The following is a 20,063-nucleotide window of genomic DNA, read 5'->3' as shown; positions in this document are numbered from 1 at the left end:
CTCTCTCTGCGCACCCCTCCCGGCGGGCGGGCTGGCGGCCGGCGGCCCCTGACCGCGGAGCATAGAGCGCGGGCGGCTAGAGAGGAGGTACAGAGGGCTGACGACCATAGAGTAGGAGCCCAGCTACCTCCGGCCGTCCACTCACAACCCTCGGGCGTCTGTGCCGGCACGGAAGCGGATGTGACGTCAAGGTCACACCGGCGAGGTCGCTCGCACGCACAGTGTGGAGTGTTTACTTCCGCCGGCGTAGTCCCGGGATCAGGAGAGGTTGCACGTGGGTCGTCCTGTATGGAGTTCGTCAACGTTGTAACGAGCCCGGGTGACTTTGGGACGAACCTTAGAGGGGGACAATGTGGGTCCCATGGGCGGGGCTTCCACCACGGCTAACGCTCTCAGCCTTGACCGTCCCTGGGCGCTTTTGCACTTTGAGGTCCGGAGCGGCAAGGAGGAAGGATGTTCCGGCGGGGCACCGCCGTGCCTTGTCTGATTTCCAACCGAAGCTGGTGCCCTGTGTGGGTTTCGGGAAGTCGCGTGTGTACAAGCACAACTCAGAACCCAAGCGGTACATAACTAATCCGAGAGTGGCTGAGAACTTGGTGCGGATCCTGCGAAGAAAACGAAAATCTGGCCAGCTCTTCCTGGAGTGCAATCCGGGTGAGTCCTTCATGGACTGCATTTTCTTGGATATTCACTTCTGCAGATCGTCTAAAACAGGATTTGAGCAGTTTATATGGTCTGTGTTAATCATGACACCACAAGATATTTCCGTAGCAGTTTGCACTTTGAAAAGTATTTTGATAAAAGCTGTGCTTCTATTTCCCCGTCTTCCCAAAACAACTTTTATCTTTTCTGTGCATCTTTTATAGACCATAGCAGGATACTGGGAGCACAAGATTTATAAACTTGACAAAGAATTTTTTTAAAGCACTATTTCCTATCATGAGTTAGTTCTGTTTAGGTCTGGCAGATAGCCTGAAAGTGGTAGGCTAAAGGCAGTCTTTTTTGGTTTGGTTTTTTGGGATTTTTTCTTGAGAGATAGTAAAACATCGTGATTAAGAGTGCTGATTTTGGAGTTCCCATTGTGGCTCAGCAGAAACGAATCCGACTAGCTAGCATCGAAGAGGATTTGGGTTTGATCCCTGGCCTCGCTAAGTGGGTCAGGGATCCGGCGTTGCGGTGAGCTGTGGTGTAGGTCGCAGACATGGCTAGGGTCCCACATTCCTGTGGCTGTGGTGTAGGCCGGCAGCTACAGCTCAGATTGACCTCCTACCTGGGAACTTCTATATGCCACGGGGTGTGGCCCTAAAAAGACAAAAAAAAATAAAGGGGACAGGCTTTGCAGTCTTCAATGGAATAAATTCAAAGCCAAGGAGCACTGCTTAACCAATTGTGATGTTGGAGTCAAGTGACTGTATTTAATTCCCAGTTTCCTTATATAGAGTAATTATACTCTGGGGATGTTGTGAGAATTAAAATTAGATCATACAGGGGTTCCCACTGTGAGTCAGAGGGTTAAGAACTTGACATAGTGTTTGTGAGGATGCTGGTTCGATCTCCCGCCTCAGTGGATTAAGGATCCCGATTTGCTGTGGTTGTGGCATAGCTCAGCAGTTGCAGCTCCAGTTGGACCTCTAGCCAGGACACTTCAGGCATGGCCACAAAAAGAAGAAAAATAATTAGGTTATCCAGGTAAAACGTGATTTCTTTATATTGAAAGAAATTATTTTCTTTTGCAAATAAAGTTTTCATTTTGTTAATGTATTAGGTCCTGGATTCCTGACACGAGCATTACTTGAAAGTGGTGCCAGAGTGATTGCCTGTGAAAGTGACAAAGCTTTTATTCCACAATTGGAGGTATATTTTTGTTTCTAGAAATAACTTATTGTTCAATCAGCTACCTTTGACTGGTTTAGGTAAGCATAGTTTATCTTCAAAGAATTGTTTTCAGGGGCCATGCCTTAAATATATTGCTCCCAGTGACTAGGACATAGTAAATATCAATGTTTGTTGAATTACTAGAAGATTGGATTCAGAGACTTTTCTTTTTCTGGTTCTATCTCTGCTACAGATGGATAACTTTGATTAAAATGTTAAATTGGTATCTCGAGGCTTGTTTTGTCATCACTAGTAGACTATGCTGTGCCCCTTCTTTCTTAAGGCTTAGAACTAAGCTTAGAGTCTAGTTGGAGTAAAAGATTAGATGTAGAGTGCTAACATAAGACTATGTTAACTCTGGATTTAGAGTTCCCAAGGTAAGAAAGAATTGATACATTCAGACAAAATTTCATGGACTAAAGGCATTATCCAGTTGGATTTTGTAATGAATTTGGATTCATGTATAGCAGACAACTTCACATAACAGTGATGTGGAAATTACTTGCCTCATTGCCCGCCTCTTTTTCTTTCTCTTTCTCTCCCTCCCTTCTTCATACATCTTTCCATTCAATTCAGGAAGCTTATACTTCCTTGTTTCAACTTCCTAAAACCACGTTAAATGGTATTATCTGAAACCACAAGATGACAACAAAAAATGACAAAATCCAGGTTTTTGTTTTTTGTTTTTTTGCTTTTTAGGGCCACACTCTCGGCATATGGAGGTTCCCATGCTAGGGGTCGAATCGGAGCTACAGCTGCCGGCCACAGCCACACCAGATCTGAGCCATATCCTTCCTTATATGTAACCTATACCACAGCTCACAGCAACACCAGATCCTTAACCCACTGAGCAAGGCCAAGGATCGAATCTGCAACCTCATGGTTCCTAGTCGGATTCGTTTCTGCTGTGCCACAACAGGAACTCCCAAATCCAGCTATTTTTAAATAAAACTGTGTAATTAGATTGTTATTTTTTCCACAAATTAAAAAACCTAGAGTTTAGCCAGGTTCTTTAATTGATGTTAAATCTGCTGGAATGCCAAAAACATAGAGAAAGAACACATTAAATTGTTCAAAGATTCAAGGTCATGAAATGATTAATTAAACATAGCCATTTGTAATTTCAACCTGGAAATTAAAAGCAAGATAGCTCTTGTCTTGGTCTTTAAAAAGGAAGCCTAGTTTTGAAGATTAATCTACATTTTACAAAATAATTAAGATGACATTAAAATGTTCTTCTGTTTATAGTTGGTTATCCTGTAGCACCATAGTTGCTTTCCTGTAAGATCAAGATAACAGTCTTAATTTAAAAACAGTTGATTCATTGGGGAGATAAAAAGAGGGTTAGAGGCTAGGAAATTCCTCACAAACAGTATTTCCTACCGGAACATCAGTCATAAAATGTTTCTAAAGCTGATAATGTAAGCACAAAATTTAAACATCATTGACTAAATCCAGTCTTTGATTAGAACTAGTTTTTTCTTTGGTTAAGGCTTTTCTAACTCCTTATTCCCTCCTCAGCATAAGCGAGCTGAGCCTTCAGCAGAATTTCTTTTACCTATGTCATAAAGTGAAAAGACATTCAGAGTTTTGCGTGAATTCATGTATTTGCCAGAATTAACAAAGAATTTAAATAGAACCTTTGTGTCCCTGAATCAGGACCTTAACGTGATGATGCTCTTACCAGACAGTATTTCTAGCTACCCTAATGCTCTCAATTTCGTTCCTAAAAACTGAAAGGATTTTCAAGGATAATGCTTGACTCTGGGTTTTTATCTGAATTTAGACTCTCTCTCACCCTACTCCATTCCCGAGATAAAATTCCTGGGACTTCACATTAACAAGCAGCAGCAGTTTGTTTTCTTATCTGGATGTCCAAAAGATACACATGTTGCAAATTGTGTTCCATAAGAGTAAGTCATGATATATCTCATTTGAATTGTGAAAGCTATTGCTGCAGAAATAACTATATCTTCAGTTCAAGAGACATCAGGTTTTGTGGTAAACTGCGTCATACTTCAGCACATTTATGTCTTTAGTCTAGACTACTCCACGGACTTCTCTGTTCAGGTCTGCAGCTTCCTCCTACCTAGCATCTCCACTTGGATGGTCCAATAGCCATCTCAAAATTAAGGGACCATAAACATGATTTCCAGTTGCAGTCTGTTCTTTTCACTTTTTTTTTTTTTTTTTTTTTTTTTTGTCTTTTTGCTATTTCTTTGGGCCGCTCCTGCGGCATATGGAGGTTCCCAGGCTAGGGGTCCAATCGGAGCTGTAGCCACTGGCCTACGCCAGAGCCACAGCAACGCGGGATCCGAGCCGCGTCTGCAACCTACACCACAGCTCACGGCAACGCCGGATCGTTAACCCACTGAGCAAGGGCAGGGACCGAACCCGAAACCTCATGGTTCCTAGTCGGATTCGTTAACCACTGCGCCACGACGGGAACTCCCTTCACTTGTTTTTTTTCTCAAGGGTTCTCTTGAGAAAAATCATTCAAATTTACTAGATTTAGAAATAAAATCATATTTATTGGTTGAATTCTAAGTTAAGAAAACTTTTTTTTTAATTTATAACTTTAAATTGTGAATTCATTGAAACATCAATAAATACCAGTACAATTTTTTTGTGCATGAGAACATCAGTGTATACATCAAAACATTGCTCTCTTCTGTTTGATTTTGTTGTAACTTGGTATTAAGTTTGTAGAGTCTGTAGCTAATACTTCCTCTCACTATTGTGTTCTCTAGCCCTACTGCCAGGTGTAGGGCAGTAAAAAGATTTGGGTATATTGGATGCTTCTGGTGGCCTTTTTTTCTATAGTTGCCTCTGTTTTTAGAAAAAGTAAATGATAGAGGAAAATGGAGAGTGCCCTACACATTGAACTAAGTTCGCTTGGTGAAGGACCAACTAAACTGTTCTGGATAAAAGAAATACTCTCTTGAATCTATGTGCCCTTCACTTTAATGTAATTATTATTTTCTGTTGTAAAAAATTCTCCCATGTCTAACCAATGGAGTGCAGCTCTGAATAATAGAAGCCATTGAGGGAAAGTAAAGAAAGTAAAAGGATAAGTAATAATTTGTTAATGTCACTTTGTCACATTGATTTCTATTAACTGTTACATTTTAGGGTATGTTAGTAATGTTTTCTTTACTTTTTTTTATTTTTTTATTTTTTAGGGCCGCACCTGCAGCATATGGAAGTTCCCAGGCTAGGGGTCAAATCTGAGCTGCAGCTTCTGGCTTACACCATAACCACAGTAAGGCCAGATCTCAGCCACATCTGCGACTGAAGTCACAGCTTTCGGCAATGCTGGGTTCTTAAACTGCTGATTGAAGCCAGGGATCAAACCCACATGCTCATGAATGAGTTGGGTTCTTAACCCACTGAGCTACAACAGGAACTCCTGTAATGTTTGCTTTATACCTTTTTTGAGAGAGTAATATTTTTCAAAGAATTAGTTTTTGAAATAAATCTTGGAATTGTTACAAGGTCTGCATAACACTGACATTTCTAAACATGTTATCTCTGTCTCTCTTTAGGATCTAGGACAGAAGCTGGGTGGAAAACTAAAAGTGGTCTACTGTGACTTCTTTAAACTGGATCCTAGAGGTCATGGAGCCCTAACACCTCCGATCATGACTGCAGAGACACTTTTTCGGAATTTGGGAATAGGACCAAATCCTTGGTCAAAAGGTGATTTTTGTCATTCAGTAAATCAGGTACCTTATAATTTGTCAGCTTTGTATAGCAGTACACCAGATATAAAGTTTATGGTCAGTTGCTCTTAAATTGAATATGGTTTTTCCCTCACCTCGACACACAGCGCTTTTATAGAAGCTAAGTTATGGATCAAGGAGAGATGCTAAGGCTTGGTTTTAATTGAAATAAACTTAATATACCTAATAATTTGGTTTGACTCAGTGAAGTATGGTCATGGAAACAGTGTTAAGAATTTATTTAGGTGTTCTGGTCATGGCGCAGTGGAAACAAATCCGACTAGGAACCATGAGGTTGCAGGTTCGATCTCTGGCCTCGCTCAGTGGGTTAAGGATCCCGTGTTGCCGTGAGCTATGGTATAAGTTGCAGATGTGGCTGGGATCCTGCGTGGCTGTGACTGTGGTGTAGGCCGGCAGCAACAGCTTTGATTAGACCCCTAGCCTGGGAACCTCCATGTGCTGCAGGTGTGGCCCTAAAAAGATAAAAAAAAAAAAAAAAAAAAAAAGACTTATTTAAAGACTTTTGCTAATATTCTTTTTTTAAAAGACTTCCAGTATTTTATTATTTTTTTGCTATTTATATAATGATATTTTTTTTCATTATAGCTGGTTTGCAGTGTTTTGTCAGTTTTCTATTGTACAGCATGGTGACCCAGTTACACATACATGTATAGATTCTTTTTTTCTCATATTTTCATGCTCCATCGTAATTGACTAGATATAGTTCCCAGTTCCTGCTATGCAGCAGGATCTCATTGCTAATCCATTCCAAAGGCAATAGTCTGCATCTATTAACCCCAAGTTCTCAGTCCATCCGGTTCCCTCCTCCTCCCCCTTGCAACCACAAGTCTTTTCTCCAAGTCCATGACTTTGTTTTCTGTGGAAAGGTTCATTTGTGCCATATATTAGATTCCAGATATAAGTGATATCATATGGTATTTGTCTTTCTCTTCCTGACTTACCTCATTTAGTATGAGAATCTTTTTTGCTTATATTCTTAACAGGTGCGGCTTTTAAAGTAGTTGGCGTCCTACCAACTAGAAATGAGAGAAATACACTTTGGAAACTCTTACATGATCTGTATTCTTGTACTTCTATATATGAATATGGACGGGTAGAAGTAAACATGTTTGTTACCGAAAAAGAATGCCGGGTAGGTTATTAACAAGTACCTGATTAGTTTTTTTGTTTTAAAAAAGTTCTGTGATTTTTCTCTGAGTTGTCCTAATCCATGTGGTTTTTATTTGGGTCATGACGTTTGAGAGTACTGCTGAGGTGGTTTTTTCAGTTTCTATGGCGCACTCTTTAGATTTTTTTTTTTTTTTAAGTTTTTTTTTGGTGTATGTGTGTTAAAATATATGTAACACATACAGCTTACCATTTTAACAGTTTTTATATATGTACACTTCAGTAACAAGTCTTTTCACCTTGTGGTCCAACTGTTACCACCAACCAGCTCTTCTTCAGAACTTTTTCATCGTTCCACACTCACACTCAGCGCTCATGAAACACTAATTCCCTGCACCCCTGGCAACTGTTGTTTTACTATGAATTGTTTGTGAATTTGACTAGTCTAGGTACTTCATGTAAATGGAATCATACAGCATTCCGTTTTGGGTCTGGCTTATTTGACTTAGCATAGTATCTTTAGGGTTCATCCAAGTTGTAGCATGTGTCAGTATGTCATTCTTTGTTAATAATAATAATATGCTGAGTAATATTTCATGGTACATTTACACCACCTCAACACCTTTTGTTTATCCATTTCTGTCAATGAATATAATTGACGTGTAGCACTGTATAAATTAAAGGCATATAGCATAATATTTGGACTTACATATGCCATGAAATGATTATTGTATGAGTTTGGTGAACATCCATCGTCATATACAGATACAAAATAAAATAAATATTTTTCCTTGTCATGAGAGCTCTTCAGATTTACTCTTCACAACTTCCGTATATAACACAGCTCAGTGTTAATGATACTAATCATGTCATGCGTTACATAACTGGACATCTATACCTTTTGACCACCTTCATTCAGTTCCCCCTCCCCTCCACTCCCTGCCTCTGAGAACCACAATCAGGATCTTTTGTTTTTTGAAGTATAATCGATCTAAACATTATGTTAGTTCCTGCTATACAACATGATTATTTGATTATTTCTACCTTACAAAGGGATCACCATGATAAGTCTAGTTACCATCCGTCATCATACAAAGATACTACAGTGGTTTTGACTATGTTTCCCACCCTGTGCGTGGCATCCCCCTGGTTCATTTATTTCGTAACTAAAAGAGTATCTACCTCTATAGTTCCTTCATCTGTTTCACTTACTCCCCCATCCACTCACCTGTAGCAGCCTTCTGTTTGTTTCCTGTATCTATGACTGTTTCTGTGTTTATGTATTTTGTTTTTTAGATTCACATATAAGTGAAATCATGCCGTAGTTATCTTTGACTTATTTCGCATAACACTCTCTGGGTCTATCCATGTCAAAAGTGGCAAGATTTTAGTCTTTTATGGCTAAGGTATATATATGTGTGTGTATATATATATATATCACATCCTCATCCATTCATATGTCATTAGACACTTAGGTTATATCGCTTTCTTGGCTATTGTGACTAATGCCCTAGTGAACATAAGGTTTTACACTACTTTTTTATTCTCTGAAATCGAAGGGCGCCCTTAAGTCCTTGAGAGTTATATGTCTTTGCTGTCCAGAGCGCTTCATGTTATTAGTCTTTTAATGCAGTATAACCCGAAATCCCTGTTTGTATGTAGGAGAGCTCTGAGTTGGGAGGGAGGTGGAGGCAAGAAAGGAAGGGGTGATTTCTTCACTGAGATCCAAGTTGTAAGTAAATATTGACTATCCCTGGAAAGAGCAGGAGACTCAGATCCTTGAGGCTTTACACCCATGAGAGAATGAAAGGAAGTGAAATAAAAAATGCTTCATCAGGTTACATCTTGCTCCTGGGAAAATGTTCTAATGTTTCTTTTACCATGGACCTTGTCACATTTGGTTTCTTCTCTCTCTAGTGCCCTCTCATTCAGTGAGGTGACCTCCAAGCTTCCAAGTGTCAGCCTAAATCTTTCTTGACTCAAAATTTAATAGTCCAGCTAATACATATTTCTAACACAATTACCATTCTCCACAGTAATTACACATTTTCGTTTCACTTTTTTTGTTTTATGAGAATTTATGAGATTATATAGTTAAAGAAAATCTCAAATGCATTATATTTTAAGTGTGCATAATAATATATTTCAGTATGAAAATTTTAAGATTTTTTCCTCTTTGAAATAGTTATTGTTAAGATTTTGCACTTAATTCTAATTTTCTTTCATTTCTAGATAGAATTAAGATCCAACTTTTTTTTTTTTTTTTTTTTTTTTTTGTCTTTAGGGCCACCTCCACAGCATATGGAAATTCCCAGACTAGGGGCTAAATCAGAACCATAGCTGCACATAAGCACAGCAACATAGGATCCAAGCCATGCCCGCGACCTTCACCACAGCTCACAGCAATGCCAGATCCTGGACCCACTGAGCGAAGCCAGGGATCAAACCTGCATCCTCATGGCTCCTAGTTGGGTTTGTTACCAATGAGCCACGATGGGAACTCCCAACATTTGATTTTGATTAATTGACTATAGCTATGTGTAACATGTACCTTCTGTTTTCTTTTTACTAGAAAATAATGGCAAATCCTCAAAATCCAAACTTATATCAAGCACTAAGTGTACTCTGTCAGTTAGCTTGTGGGATTAAGGTCCTGCATACGGTAAGTAAAAGCCTTCTAAATTTCAGCAGAGGACTTCATCATTTTTCAAAGAAGTTAGATTTCTGTAACCAGTAAATGGAGAAAAATTAAAAGATGAATTTTTTTTTAATTTTCCCCAAGTGTTGAAGATAATAGAGCAAGGTAACTTTGTGCTGATATTTTTCTGTCAGAAATATTTATATTTTTCTCTGATTGTAAAAATAATATCATTATAAAAATGCGAGACATGTTAAAGAAAAAGAAGAAAAGTCTTTTAAAATCATCACTGTAGGAGTTCCGCCGTGGCACAACCGGATTGGCATGGTTTCTAGCCCTGGCCCGGCCCAGTGGGTTAGGGATCCAGCATTGCCATAGCTATGGCATAGGTTGCAACTATGGCTTGGCTCAGATCTGATCCCTGGCCTAGAAACTCCAAATGCCATGGGAGTGGCCAAAAAAAAAAATACATACACACATACATGCAAAAAAAAAAAAAAAGTTAAAAAAAAAATCATCACTATAGTTCTACCGCCCAGAAATCACTGTTGACATTTGCGGCATAATTTTTCCTGGTGGGTTTTTTTTGTTTTTTTTTTTTTCTTTTCTTCTTCCCTTTATATAGTGAAGAGTGTATTATTGTTTTCATTTACTAGGTAATAGCTATTTTTAAGATTTTTTTTTTCCCTCTACCTAAACATTTAAGTTTTTAATGGTTACTCAATACCTCATTATAGAGCATTGCCCTTTTTAGTTTATTTCCTTAGGCAAGATCAGAGTTGTCTAGTAGAAAGGTAATACAGGCCACATGTATGGTTAGTTATACATTTTCCAGTAGCCATGTTATGAAAAGTAGAAAGGAAATAGGTGAAATTAATTTTAATATTGTATTCAACCTCAATTCAAAATATAATTTCAGTGCGTAATCAATATTTTAAAACTAGTTATCACATAATTTATATCCTTTTTTGTGTGTGTACTAGAAGTCCAATGTATATTTTAGTTAAAACATCTCAATTCAGACTGGACATATTTCATGTGTTCACTAGCAACATGTGACTGGTAGCTACTATTTTTTAGGGGGGCTGTTGATCTTAATAGAAGTCTAGAGTACCGGGGAAAAATGATCAATACTACTTTCATGTTGTAATTTGCCCATTAGCGCTCTTTTTTAAATTTTAATGAGTATAGATTATGAGTACAGACGAGTACAGATTTACAATGTTTTGTTAATTTCTGCTCTATAGCAGAGTGACTTAGTTATACATATTTTTTCATGTTCTTTTCTATTATGGTTTATCAAAAGATACTGGATATAGTTCCCCGTGTTATACAGTAGGAGCCCATTCTCTCTTTTATTTTAGTAGACTAGAGTATATATCAAGTAGTTTTTATAAGGTATATCATTGTGTTTGTTATCCCCTGTTCTTCCAAGGTTATACTGGTTTAATTTAAAAAAATTTTAGAGTGTTTGTCTATGTAGACTCTTCATTGCTTTTGTCCAGAAATACAGTAAGACCTTCAGTGCATAATTAGTTGTTGGAATGTTATTTAATTTTAACTTTTGTTCTGATTCTGTTTTCTTCCCTCCAAACCATATCAGGTGGTTAGATTGGCTCTCTATGTTCCTTGTCTTTCTTATCTATAATGCTCTCATTCTCTTTCTGTATTCCCAGAAATCTTTTTCACACTTAGCTTTCTGCCTGTACTTTACATTGTGATCTTGGTACGGTAGTTCTTGGTTTCCCTAAAATCTTTTCTTAACTCCAAGGATCTCTCCTTCTGTGAGCTTTTCATCTCAGCTCCTCTCTCCTCGTGGCGTTTGGCTAGTTTCTTCATAGAAGCCCAGTGAGGTTTTCAGGATAGTTGTCTTTTTCTGCAGTATTCGTTTTTAAAGGCCCTGTGTTGAGTTTTACTGTTTATTAGCCTCCAGAAAGGAGAAATCTTTCTGGACCCAACATTTTTAACATTGGTCCATTGTGTGTCTACATCTGGAGGGTCTATTGTTGAACTCAGTGCCCAGGGGCCTGCAGATTTTCCTCTCATGTGGGTTTGGTGGATGGGAATAAGGTCCCCTCTGTGCCCGCTGCTGGGGATAGACCAAATCGGGGGGGAAGCTGTAGTGCCCACTGCTTGCTGCTGCTGCCGCTGCTGCTTTGCCTTCCTCTACTTAGCGATGTTCCTAGAACTGCTGAGAATTTCACAGATAGGCAGCAATGCATTTTTATTCCACTTCCATTGCTACTGCAGTTAGTATTAAATTAGCTTTTCTACAATAGGCTTTCAAACCTTAGGTCCAGTATTGTACGTTTTAGTCTCTTCAGTCTGTGTTAAAAGCGGTTATTTTGGAATTTAATGTGTGCATGTGTGTACATGTAACTATCTTCTGGTTGGTTCTTCTTTTTTTTTGTCCTTTTAGGACTGCACCCGCAGCATATGGAGGTTTCCAGGCTAGGGGTCGAATCGGAACTGTAGTTCCTAGCCACGGCCACAGCCACAGCAATGCGGGATCTGAGCCATGTCTGTGACCTACACCACAGCTCCCAGCAATACTGGATCCTTAACCCACTGAGCGAGGCCAGGAATCAAACCCATGTCGATGCTAGTCGAGTTCGTTAACCACTGAGCCACAACGGGAACGCCACATGTTGTTTTTCTTAAGTTCAGTTAGACTAGTGACTTGGATTTAATTTCGTTCTGTTGTTCAGGCAAGACATCTATAAAGGCAGTAATATCGTAGAGTACTTTGACGAAAGAGAATTAAAAGTAATGTTTTGTTTATCTTTCCTCAAGGAGCCTTGCTCATCATTCAGAACATTTATCCAAAATGGGCAGCTGGAAAAGAAGCAGCATAGGGTAAGAAAGAATGAATACCTTTCCCTGTTTTCCTCTAAATGAAACATCCTTTGTTTTCTTTTACATTATCTGGAAATTTTTGATTTTAGAATATCTTGAAATTTTTAAAATATCTTATTGCTTTAATAAGTTCAAATTATTTTGAAAGAGAGTTGTGTTTTTCAGCCCTTTTATACAGTGTGTGCTAGCATAGTAATAGGCCTAAACACCAAATCTGACTTCTGTTTTTCATCTTTTGAAAGGAAGATAACTCTCAAGTTTGGAAAATATAATCATTTTGATATTAACCTGATTTGATCAACTAAAAGGTTTTATACCTTATTAGTAAATCAGATATGTAATGTCACTGCTTACAGCAGTTTATTTCACTAACAGGTACATCTTGTGTCTAAGCTTAGGGGTGAGGCTTTAATTTTTGTTTATTTTTTCCCTTTCTATAGAACCAAAGTGATGATATTATAAATTTGTGATTCTCCATTTAGATTATAATAGGGCAATTTACAGTGAAATTGTAATCAAGTAGCTAAAGTGTCAGCAAAAAAGTTTGTACTCAGTTCAGAAGTGCCACTTCAGGATTGACTGTTAATGACGCCATAATCTCCACATATTAGTTCAGTCTGAAGTAGTTTGCTTACTACTTTGTTTCTTCACTTGCTCTTGCCTCCAGAGGAAAAACAGAAAATTATCAATTTAGATGTATTCTGATTTTATTTATTTGTTTTTATTACTCATTGGCCACACCCTCAGCATGTGGAAGTTCCTGAGCCAGGGAACAAACCTGCAGCACAGCAGCAGTACAGGCTGCTGCAGTGACAATACCAGATCCTTAACCTGCTGCACCACAAGAGAACCCCAGGAGTATTCTGATTTTAATGTGATTGGTGATTGTAGGATTTTAGTTCTCTTTCACCATCCAGAAACATAAGTTACATAGGCTCACAAAATAGGAGTAATACATTTTGGCTTGATGCCACTAGGCACTTATCCAAGTGATCTCAAAATGAATAGCTGCATACAGCACACTTTCTCACTTTCTCAATGACAGTGTCAAAAGCTAAAACACATATTTGGCTAACATAATTATATAAACTTTTAGGGATGAAGATGAAATAACCAAATGTTATGTTTCGTGAGAGAATTTTATTCAGGTATTTCACGTATCTTTGATATCAGTGTGTTCGTAATTGCTACAGAGGCACTTGGAGACATTTAACAGTTTTTTAAAGCACATGATCTTCATTTCTATCCAAGTGGTTTGAAGTTTCCACTATTTTTTTCTTTTTTTAGGGCCAAACCTGTGGCATATGGAGGTTCCCAGGCTAGGGGTCTAATCAGAGCTACAGCTGCTGGCCTATGCTGCAGCCACAGCAACGCCAGATCTGAGCCCTGTGTGTGACCTACAACACAGTTCATGGCAATGCTGGATCCGAGCCACATCTGCAGCCTACACCACAGCTCACAGCAATGCCAGATCCTTAACCCACTGAGCGAGGCCAGGGATCAAACCTGCAATTTCATGGTTCCTAGTAGGATTCATTTCTACTGTGCCACGACGGGAACTCCAAGTTTCCACTTTCTTAAAGCTATATTTTTGTGCTTCCACTGGAACTTTTTTCCTAAGCTATAAATAGTCATTGAACATCAGGAAAGATTTTTTCTTCCCTATATCTGTAACTCTAAATCTATTTACAAGGTGCTTTTCATTTATGTATTTATTTTTTGCTTTTTAGGGCCACACCTATAGCATATGGAAGTTCCCATGCTGGGGGTCAAATTGGAGCTTTAGCTGCCAGCCTACAGCACAGCAACAGCAACACAGGATCGGAGCTGCAACTGTGATCTACACCACAGCTCACAGCAATGCAGGATCCTCACCAGGTGCTTTTTAAAGTCACCTTCAAAAGATTTGGTAACAACAACCTATAATGCTTTCTATTGTGAGGCTATTCCTATCCCTGATTAGTAATTACAAAATAGGAGTTCCTGTTGTGCCTCAGCGGTAATGAACCCAGCTAGTATTCATGAGCATTCGGGTTCAACCACTGGCCTCACTCAGTGGGTTAAGCATCCAGCATTGCCGTGAGCTGTGGGGTAGGTCGCAGATGTGGCTTGGATCTGGCATTGCTGTGGCCGTGACTGTGGCTGGCAGCTGTAGCTCTGATTTAACCCCTAGCCTAGAACTTTCATATGCTACACGTGTGGCCCTAAAAAGCAAAAAAAAAAAAAAACCTAAATGTTTGTGTTATTATCTTCCTTTTTTCTTTTCTTTTTTCTTTCTTTTTTTTTTTTTTTTTTTTACTGATTTCTTCAGCTATAGGCATTCAAAACTAAAAATCAGAATTGATGGAAATTATTTTTGGACAACATGTCTTCCAAAAAACAGTATTTACGTTTAAATATGCATATTATACTTACTTATTTTAAAGTAAATAAGAGATTATTAGCTAATATGTGAGATTTCCTAAGAACTGAAACATAAAGCTTCCTCTTCTGAGGAATAATTTTAGGGGAGAAGATATGTTAACTTTTCATTAGATCATATACAGTTTTATTTTAATCTGTATAATACTGTATACCAGCGCATGCTGGCAAACTTTTTGTGTAAAGGGCCAGATTTTAAACATTTTATGCTTTGCAGGCCATATACAGTCTCTGGCACATGTTCTTTGTGGGATCATTGGTGTTTGCTTTTAAAAATCCTTTGACTGTAAAAAACCATGTTTAGCTCCACACTCTATAATTTTTAAAAATCCAATTAAAAATGACAAGTCAGTTTTTCTTATCCATAGGATCTGGTATTACATCTCCAATACAGAAGAAACTCACTATATGTTAGTATTCAGTTTATGATTTCATTTTTTTCCCTGCTTACAAGTTAATAAGCCATCACTCTTTCATGGATGCTGGCCAAAGACACATTTTCCTGGATCAGTCAAAGGACTTTATTGGTCCCTAAATCCCATGGAATAGTGTAATATTGTTGCTCAGTTGGATGGATGGTGCGCATACAGTGAGTTTGCATTGCAACTGAGGAGCACAGAGTTGGGGGAGTCCACCACTTTTATAGCAAATATTAAGGAAGCCCACTTTTTGTGCTGTAGGGAGACATTCTTTTATCCTTCAAGGCGGCTCACTGCAAACAACCCTGAGAAATGTCCCAGGGTTGGCACATCCACCAAGAACCTATAGAGAGGGAGTTTCCACTGTGGCACAGCAGGTTAAGGACACAGCATTGTCTCTCCAGCAGTACAAGTTTGTTTCCTGGCCCGGCGCAGTGGGTTAAGGATCCCGAATTGCCACATCTGTAGCATAGGTTACAGCGGTGGCTTGGATGCGATCCCTGGCCTGGGAACTTTTATATGCCACAGGTGTGGCCAAAAAAGAAAGAAAAGAACCAGAGATAAACAGGGTCTATTGTGCCTGCCTCTTCCAAAATGTGGCTTAAGTATGTTAGCAAACAATGGTATATATTTTATGACTAACACAATTTATTTTCCTTTCTTTGCAGGAATCAGAACAAAACCTGTGTTTTATTCAATTGAGTCCTCATAGAAATTTATTTGCAAGAACCTTAACACCTTTTAACTATGATGTGTTTTTTCACATGGTAAGGCAGTGTTTTATGAAACGCAACGCCATGCTGGTAGACCATTTACGGTAAGTAAAAAGAGTAAAAAATTATCCACTTAATGTGAGAATTATACTTTTGTGTTAGAGCTATGTTGTTTTGTATCTTCGTTAACAGAGTGAGGTAACATCTTTTTGCTTGTCTATTTCTTCAGAATACCTCTTGCTGGTACACGTTTTGAGGAAAATGTATTTTCCACATAAGCTCCTAAGCCTAATGGTTTTTTTTTCCTTCTTTGAAAAAACAACCGGGAATGGCTGCAAGTTGTTTTGTCTTTGTTAGAGTAAACGCCCGGGATTAAGGTACCTGAAGAACTGGCGGGCGTGGAGAAAGTTAGCACTCCAGCATAGCCACCATCTCTCTCTCTCTCTCGTCATTGCCTGTCCTCAGTGGTTCTGCTTCCTAAGCAAAGTAGTCACAGATCATTATATCCCCCTGGTCCTCCTGCTCTGTATATTTCTACCTAGTCGTATAAACTTACACTGTTATTACCTGTTTCGTATCGCTATACTTTTTATGTAGGGCTGATGGGTACAGTTCTGTACGTCATGCATTGTACCGCGTCCTCAGTAGCCCATAGACAAAGTACTGTCAGAGGACCGGCAAAATGTTAAAATAATCCCGCTGCGACGGGAACTCCATTAGGACATGTTTTTAAAGCCTAAATCTGCTCTTTCCATTACAGGCAAACTGTAAAATTTTAGGAATAGACATATTTAAAGCTGTATGTTATACTCAGGCTCTTTAAATAAGATTAATTGTATATAATAAGTTAGGCATTTTAAATTGGGCTTAGAAGCCACCTCTAACACTATTGACTGACGTTTGTTATGAAGAAGAATTAAGCATATTTACTTTGTGTTTATTTTGCAGTTCATTGAGTCCAATTGATGCATTGCATATAATGAACCAAATGAGAAAAAAACACAGTATGAAAATAGTAGATATGTACCCTGAAGACTTTCAGCGTCTCTTTGAAATTATAGAATGTTCCAAAGATGGTGCCTGTAGGTGGCTATATGATGACTTCATGGAAGATACACTCACATAGGAAGTGGACTGCTAAGCCATTTATTGGAGCTTTTTGTTTATTTGGAATTATGACACAAATGAAAAAGAACCGAGCTGGAAAAGCTCACAGCCTTTCAACAGAAGATAACTTCTTGTTTTGCGCAACTGAGCAGATAATTTCTTCTGCAGTCGATACCATTAGTGTATTGGATGAAATAATAGCTGCTGTTTTATTTAAACTGAATAAAATGAAGACTTCAGTTCATTGTGGATTTGATCAAATTAGATTTGTCTTGGAGTTCCCAACATGGCTCAATGGAAACGAATCTGACTAGCATCCATGAGGATGTAGGTTTGATCCCTGGACTTGCTCAGTAGGTTAAGGATCTAGTGTTGCCATGAACTGTGATGTAGGTCACAGATGAGGCTTGGATTTGGCATCGCTGTGGCTGTGGTGTATGCCAGCGGCTATAGCTCCAACTCAGCTCCTAGCCCGGGAATCTCCCTGTGCCATGTGTGTGGCCCTAAAAAGACAAAAAAAGATTTGTCCTAAATTCCTATCTGTTATAAGCATACTGGTAGTTGTAGGGTATTACGGGATGAAATTTAGTTTTAGAAATTCTTTTGGCTAAATACTGTACATTGTATTAATTTAAATACTCTATTTTCACTGTAAATTTTTATATCCTCCCAGGGTGGGCTGAGGGTCAGAAGAGTTTGTACATGTTACACTTAGGAAGTAAACTGACTTAAGAGGTTTGTTTTACTTTTCAATGTGTTGAGATGTATTATCAAGTATTGTACAATTAAATTATTTAAATTTTAATATGGCTTAAAATGTTTTTAGAAATTAAAATATTTTAATAAGATTTTGTGACTTTTTTCTCTATGCAATGAAATGTTAAATTGACCCTAACTTATTCACTTTAAATTCTGTCATATGGGAGTTCCCATTGTGGCTCAGCAGAAACGAACCCAACTAATATCCATGAAGATGCAGGTTCGATCCCTGGCCTTGATCAGTGGGTCAAGGATCCGGTATTGCTCTGAGCTGTGTTGTAGGTCTCAGACACAGTTTGGATCCCGCGTTGCTGTGACTGTGTCGTAGGCTGGCAGCTACAGCTCTAAATCGACCCCTAGCTTGGGAACTTCCAAATGCCACAGGTACGGCCCTAAAAAAAAATTCTGTCATGTATAGTCAGGGTAATTTGAGTGAGTAATTCTGTCTTTGTTATTCAGAAGCCTTCATGCCTTTTTTTTAATTTTTTTTTATTTTCCCACTGTACAGCAAGGGAGTCAGGTTATCCTTACATGTATACATTACAATTACATTTTTTTCCCCCAGCCTTTCTTCTGTTGCAACATGAGTATCTAGACATAGTTCTCAATGCTATTCAGCAGGATCTCCTTGTAAATCTATTCTAAGTTGTGTCTGATAAGCCCAAGCTCCCGATCCCTCCCACTCCCTCTCCCTCCCATCAGGCAGCCACAAGTCTCTTCTCCAAGTCCATGATTTTCTTTTCTGAGGAGATGTTCATTTGTGCTGGATATTAGATTCCAGTTATAAGTGATATCATATGGTATTTGTCTTTGTCTTTCCGACTCATCTCACTCAGTATGAGAGTCTCTAGTTCCATCCATGTTGCTGCAAATGGCATTATGTCATCCTTTTTATGGCTGAGTAGTATTCCACTGTGTATATATACCACATCTTCCTAATCCAATCATCTGTCGATGGACATTTGGGTTGTTTCCACGTCCAGGCTATTGTGAATAGTGCTGCAATGAACATGCGGGTGCACGTGTCTCTTAAGTAGAGTTTTGTCCGGATAGATGCCCAAGAGTGGGATTGCAGGGTCATATGGAAGTTCTATGGATAGATTTCTAAGGTATCTCCAGACTGTTCTCCATAGTGGCTGTACCAGTTTACATTCCCACCAACAGTGCAGGAGGGTTTCCTTTTCTCCACAGCCCCTCCAGCACTTGTTATTTGTGGATTTATTAATGATGGCCATTCTGATGTGTGAGGTGATATCTCATGGTAGTTTTGATTTGCATTTCTCTTATAACCAGCGATGTTGAGCATTTTTTCATGTGTTTGTTGGGCATCTGTATATCTTCTTTGGAGAAATGTCTATTCAGGTCTTTTGCCCATTTTTCCATTGATTGATTGGCTTTTTTGCTGTTGGGTTGTTTAAGTTGTTTATATATTCTAGAGATTAAGCCCTTGTTGGTTGCATCATTTGAAACTGTTTTCTCCCATTCTGTAAGTTGTCTTTTTGTTTTGTTTTTGGTTTCTCATGCATTTTTGTTCTGTCAACAAAGTTCAGGAGTTCCTGTCATGGTACAAAAGAAACAAATCTGACTAGGAACCATGAGGTTGCAAGTTCGAAGCCTGGCCTTGATCAGTGGGTTAAGGATCTTACGTTGCCATGAGTTGTGTAGGTAGTAGATGCGGCTTGGATCTGGCGTTGCTGTGGCTCTGGCGTAGGTCGGCAGCTGTAGCTCCAATAAGACCCCTAGCCTGGGAACCTCCATAAGCCACAGGTGCAGCCCTTTAAAAAAAAAACAAAAAAAAACTGAAAGGGCTTAGCATAGAAAATAACAGATAATAGCTAACATTTAGTTGTAAATGTTGGTATAGGAATTCCCTTGTGGTGCAGTGGGTTAATAAGGATCCGGTGTTGTCACTGCAGCAAGTCAAGTCACTGCTGTGGCTCGGGTTCCATCCCTAGCTGGGGAACTTCCACATGCTGCAGGTTCAGCCAAAAAAAAAAAAAAAAAAATGTTGGTGTAATATATTATCTTCTACCACCACTCCCTCATGTGTAGGTAGCCAGAAGCCTCTTCTATCTTCACTCTGCATTCAAGAAACTAGAGTTTAGGAGTTCCCGTTGTGGCTCAGTGGTTAAGGAATCTGACTAGAAACCATGAGGTTGCAGGTTCGATTCCTAGCCTTGATCAGTGGATTAAGGATCCGGCATTGCCGTGAGCTGTGGTGTAGGTTGCAGACACGGCTCAGGTCCCGAGTTGTGGCTCTGGTTAGGCCGGCGGCTACAGCTCTGATTAGACCCCTAGCCTGGGAACCTCCATATGCCGGGGAGCAGCCCAACAAATGGCAAAAAGACCAAAAAAAAAAAAAGTGTTGAAGACAGAACCCTGGTAGGGTGTGTGATTTGTGATAACCTTGGCTGTGTAGGGCAAG

General features: G+C 39.0%; 1 protein-coding gene across 3 annotated transcripts; it reads left to right on the top strand.

The window, feature by feature from the left end:
- Nucleotides 1-234: 234 nt before the first annotated feature.
- Nucleotides 235-17,727, top strand: TFB2M (transcription factor B2, mitochondrial). Of its 3 annotated transcripts, XM_084979355.1 has the most exons (9): nucleotides 235-654; nucleotides 1,766-1,854; nucleotides 3,662-3,788; nucleotides 5,421-5,574; nucleotides 6,602-6,750; nucleotides 9,298-9,387; nucleotides 12,157-12,219; nucleotides 15,728-15,876; nucleotides 16,721-17,727. In XM_084979355.1, exons 3-9 carry the CDS (start codon nucleotides 3,747-3,749, stop codon nucleotides 16,896-16,898), a joined length of 825 nt encoding a protein of 274 aa, XP_084835481.1. In that variant the 5' UTR covers nucleotides 235-654; nucleotides 1,766-1,854; nucleotides 3,662-3,746; the 3' UTR covers nucleotides 16,899-17,727. The 3 variants fall into 3 exon arrangements, with proteins under 3 accessions (XP_084835481.1, XP_020920131.2, XP_020920132.2); XM_021064472.2 differs by lacking the exon at nucleotides 3,662-3,788; XM_021064473.2 differs by lacking the exons at nucleotides 3,662-3,788; nucleotides 9,298-9,387.
- Nucleotides 17,728-20,063: the final 2,336 nt, after the last annotated feature.

This window comes from Sus scrofa, chromosome 10 (assembly GCF_054392235.1).
Source record: "Sus scrofa isolate SSC_HxYL_T2T_F1_AM1 chromosome 10, Sscrofa_HxYL_maternal_Yorkshire_Landrace_v2.0, whole genome shotgun sequence".
Lineage (NCBI taxonomy): Eukaryota > Metazoa > Chordata > Mammalia > Artiodactyla > Suidae > Sus > Sus scrofa.
The sequence above is the reverse complement of the archived record's forward strand: the minus strand, read 5'-3'. Positions and strand labels throughout refer to the sequence as shown.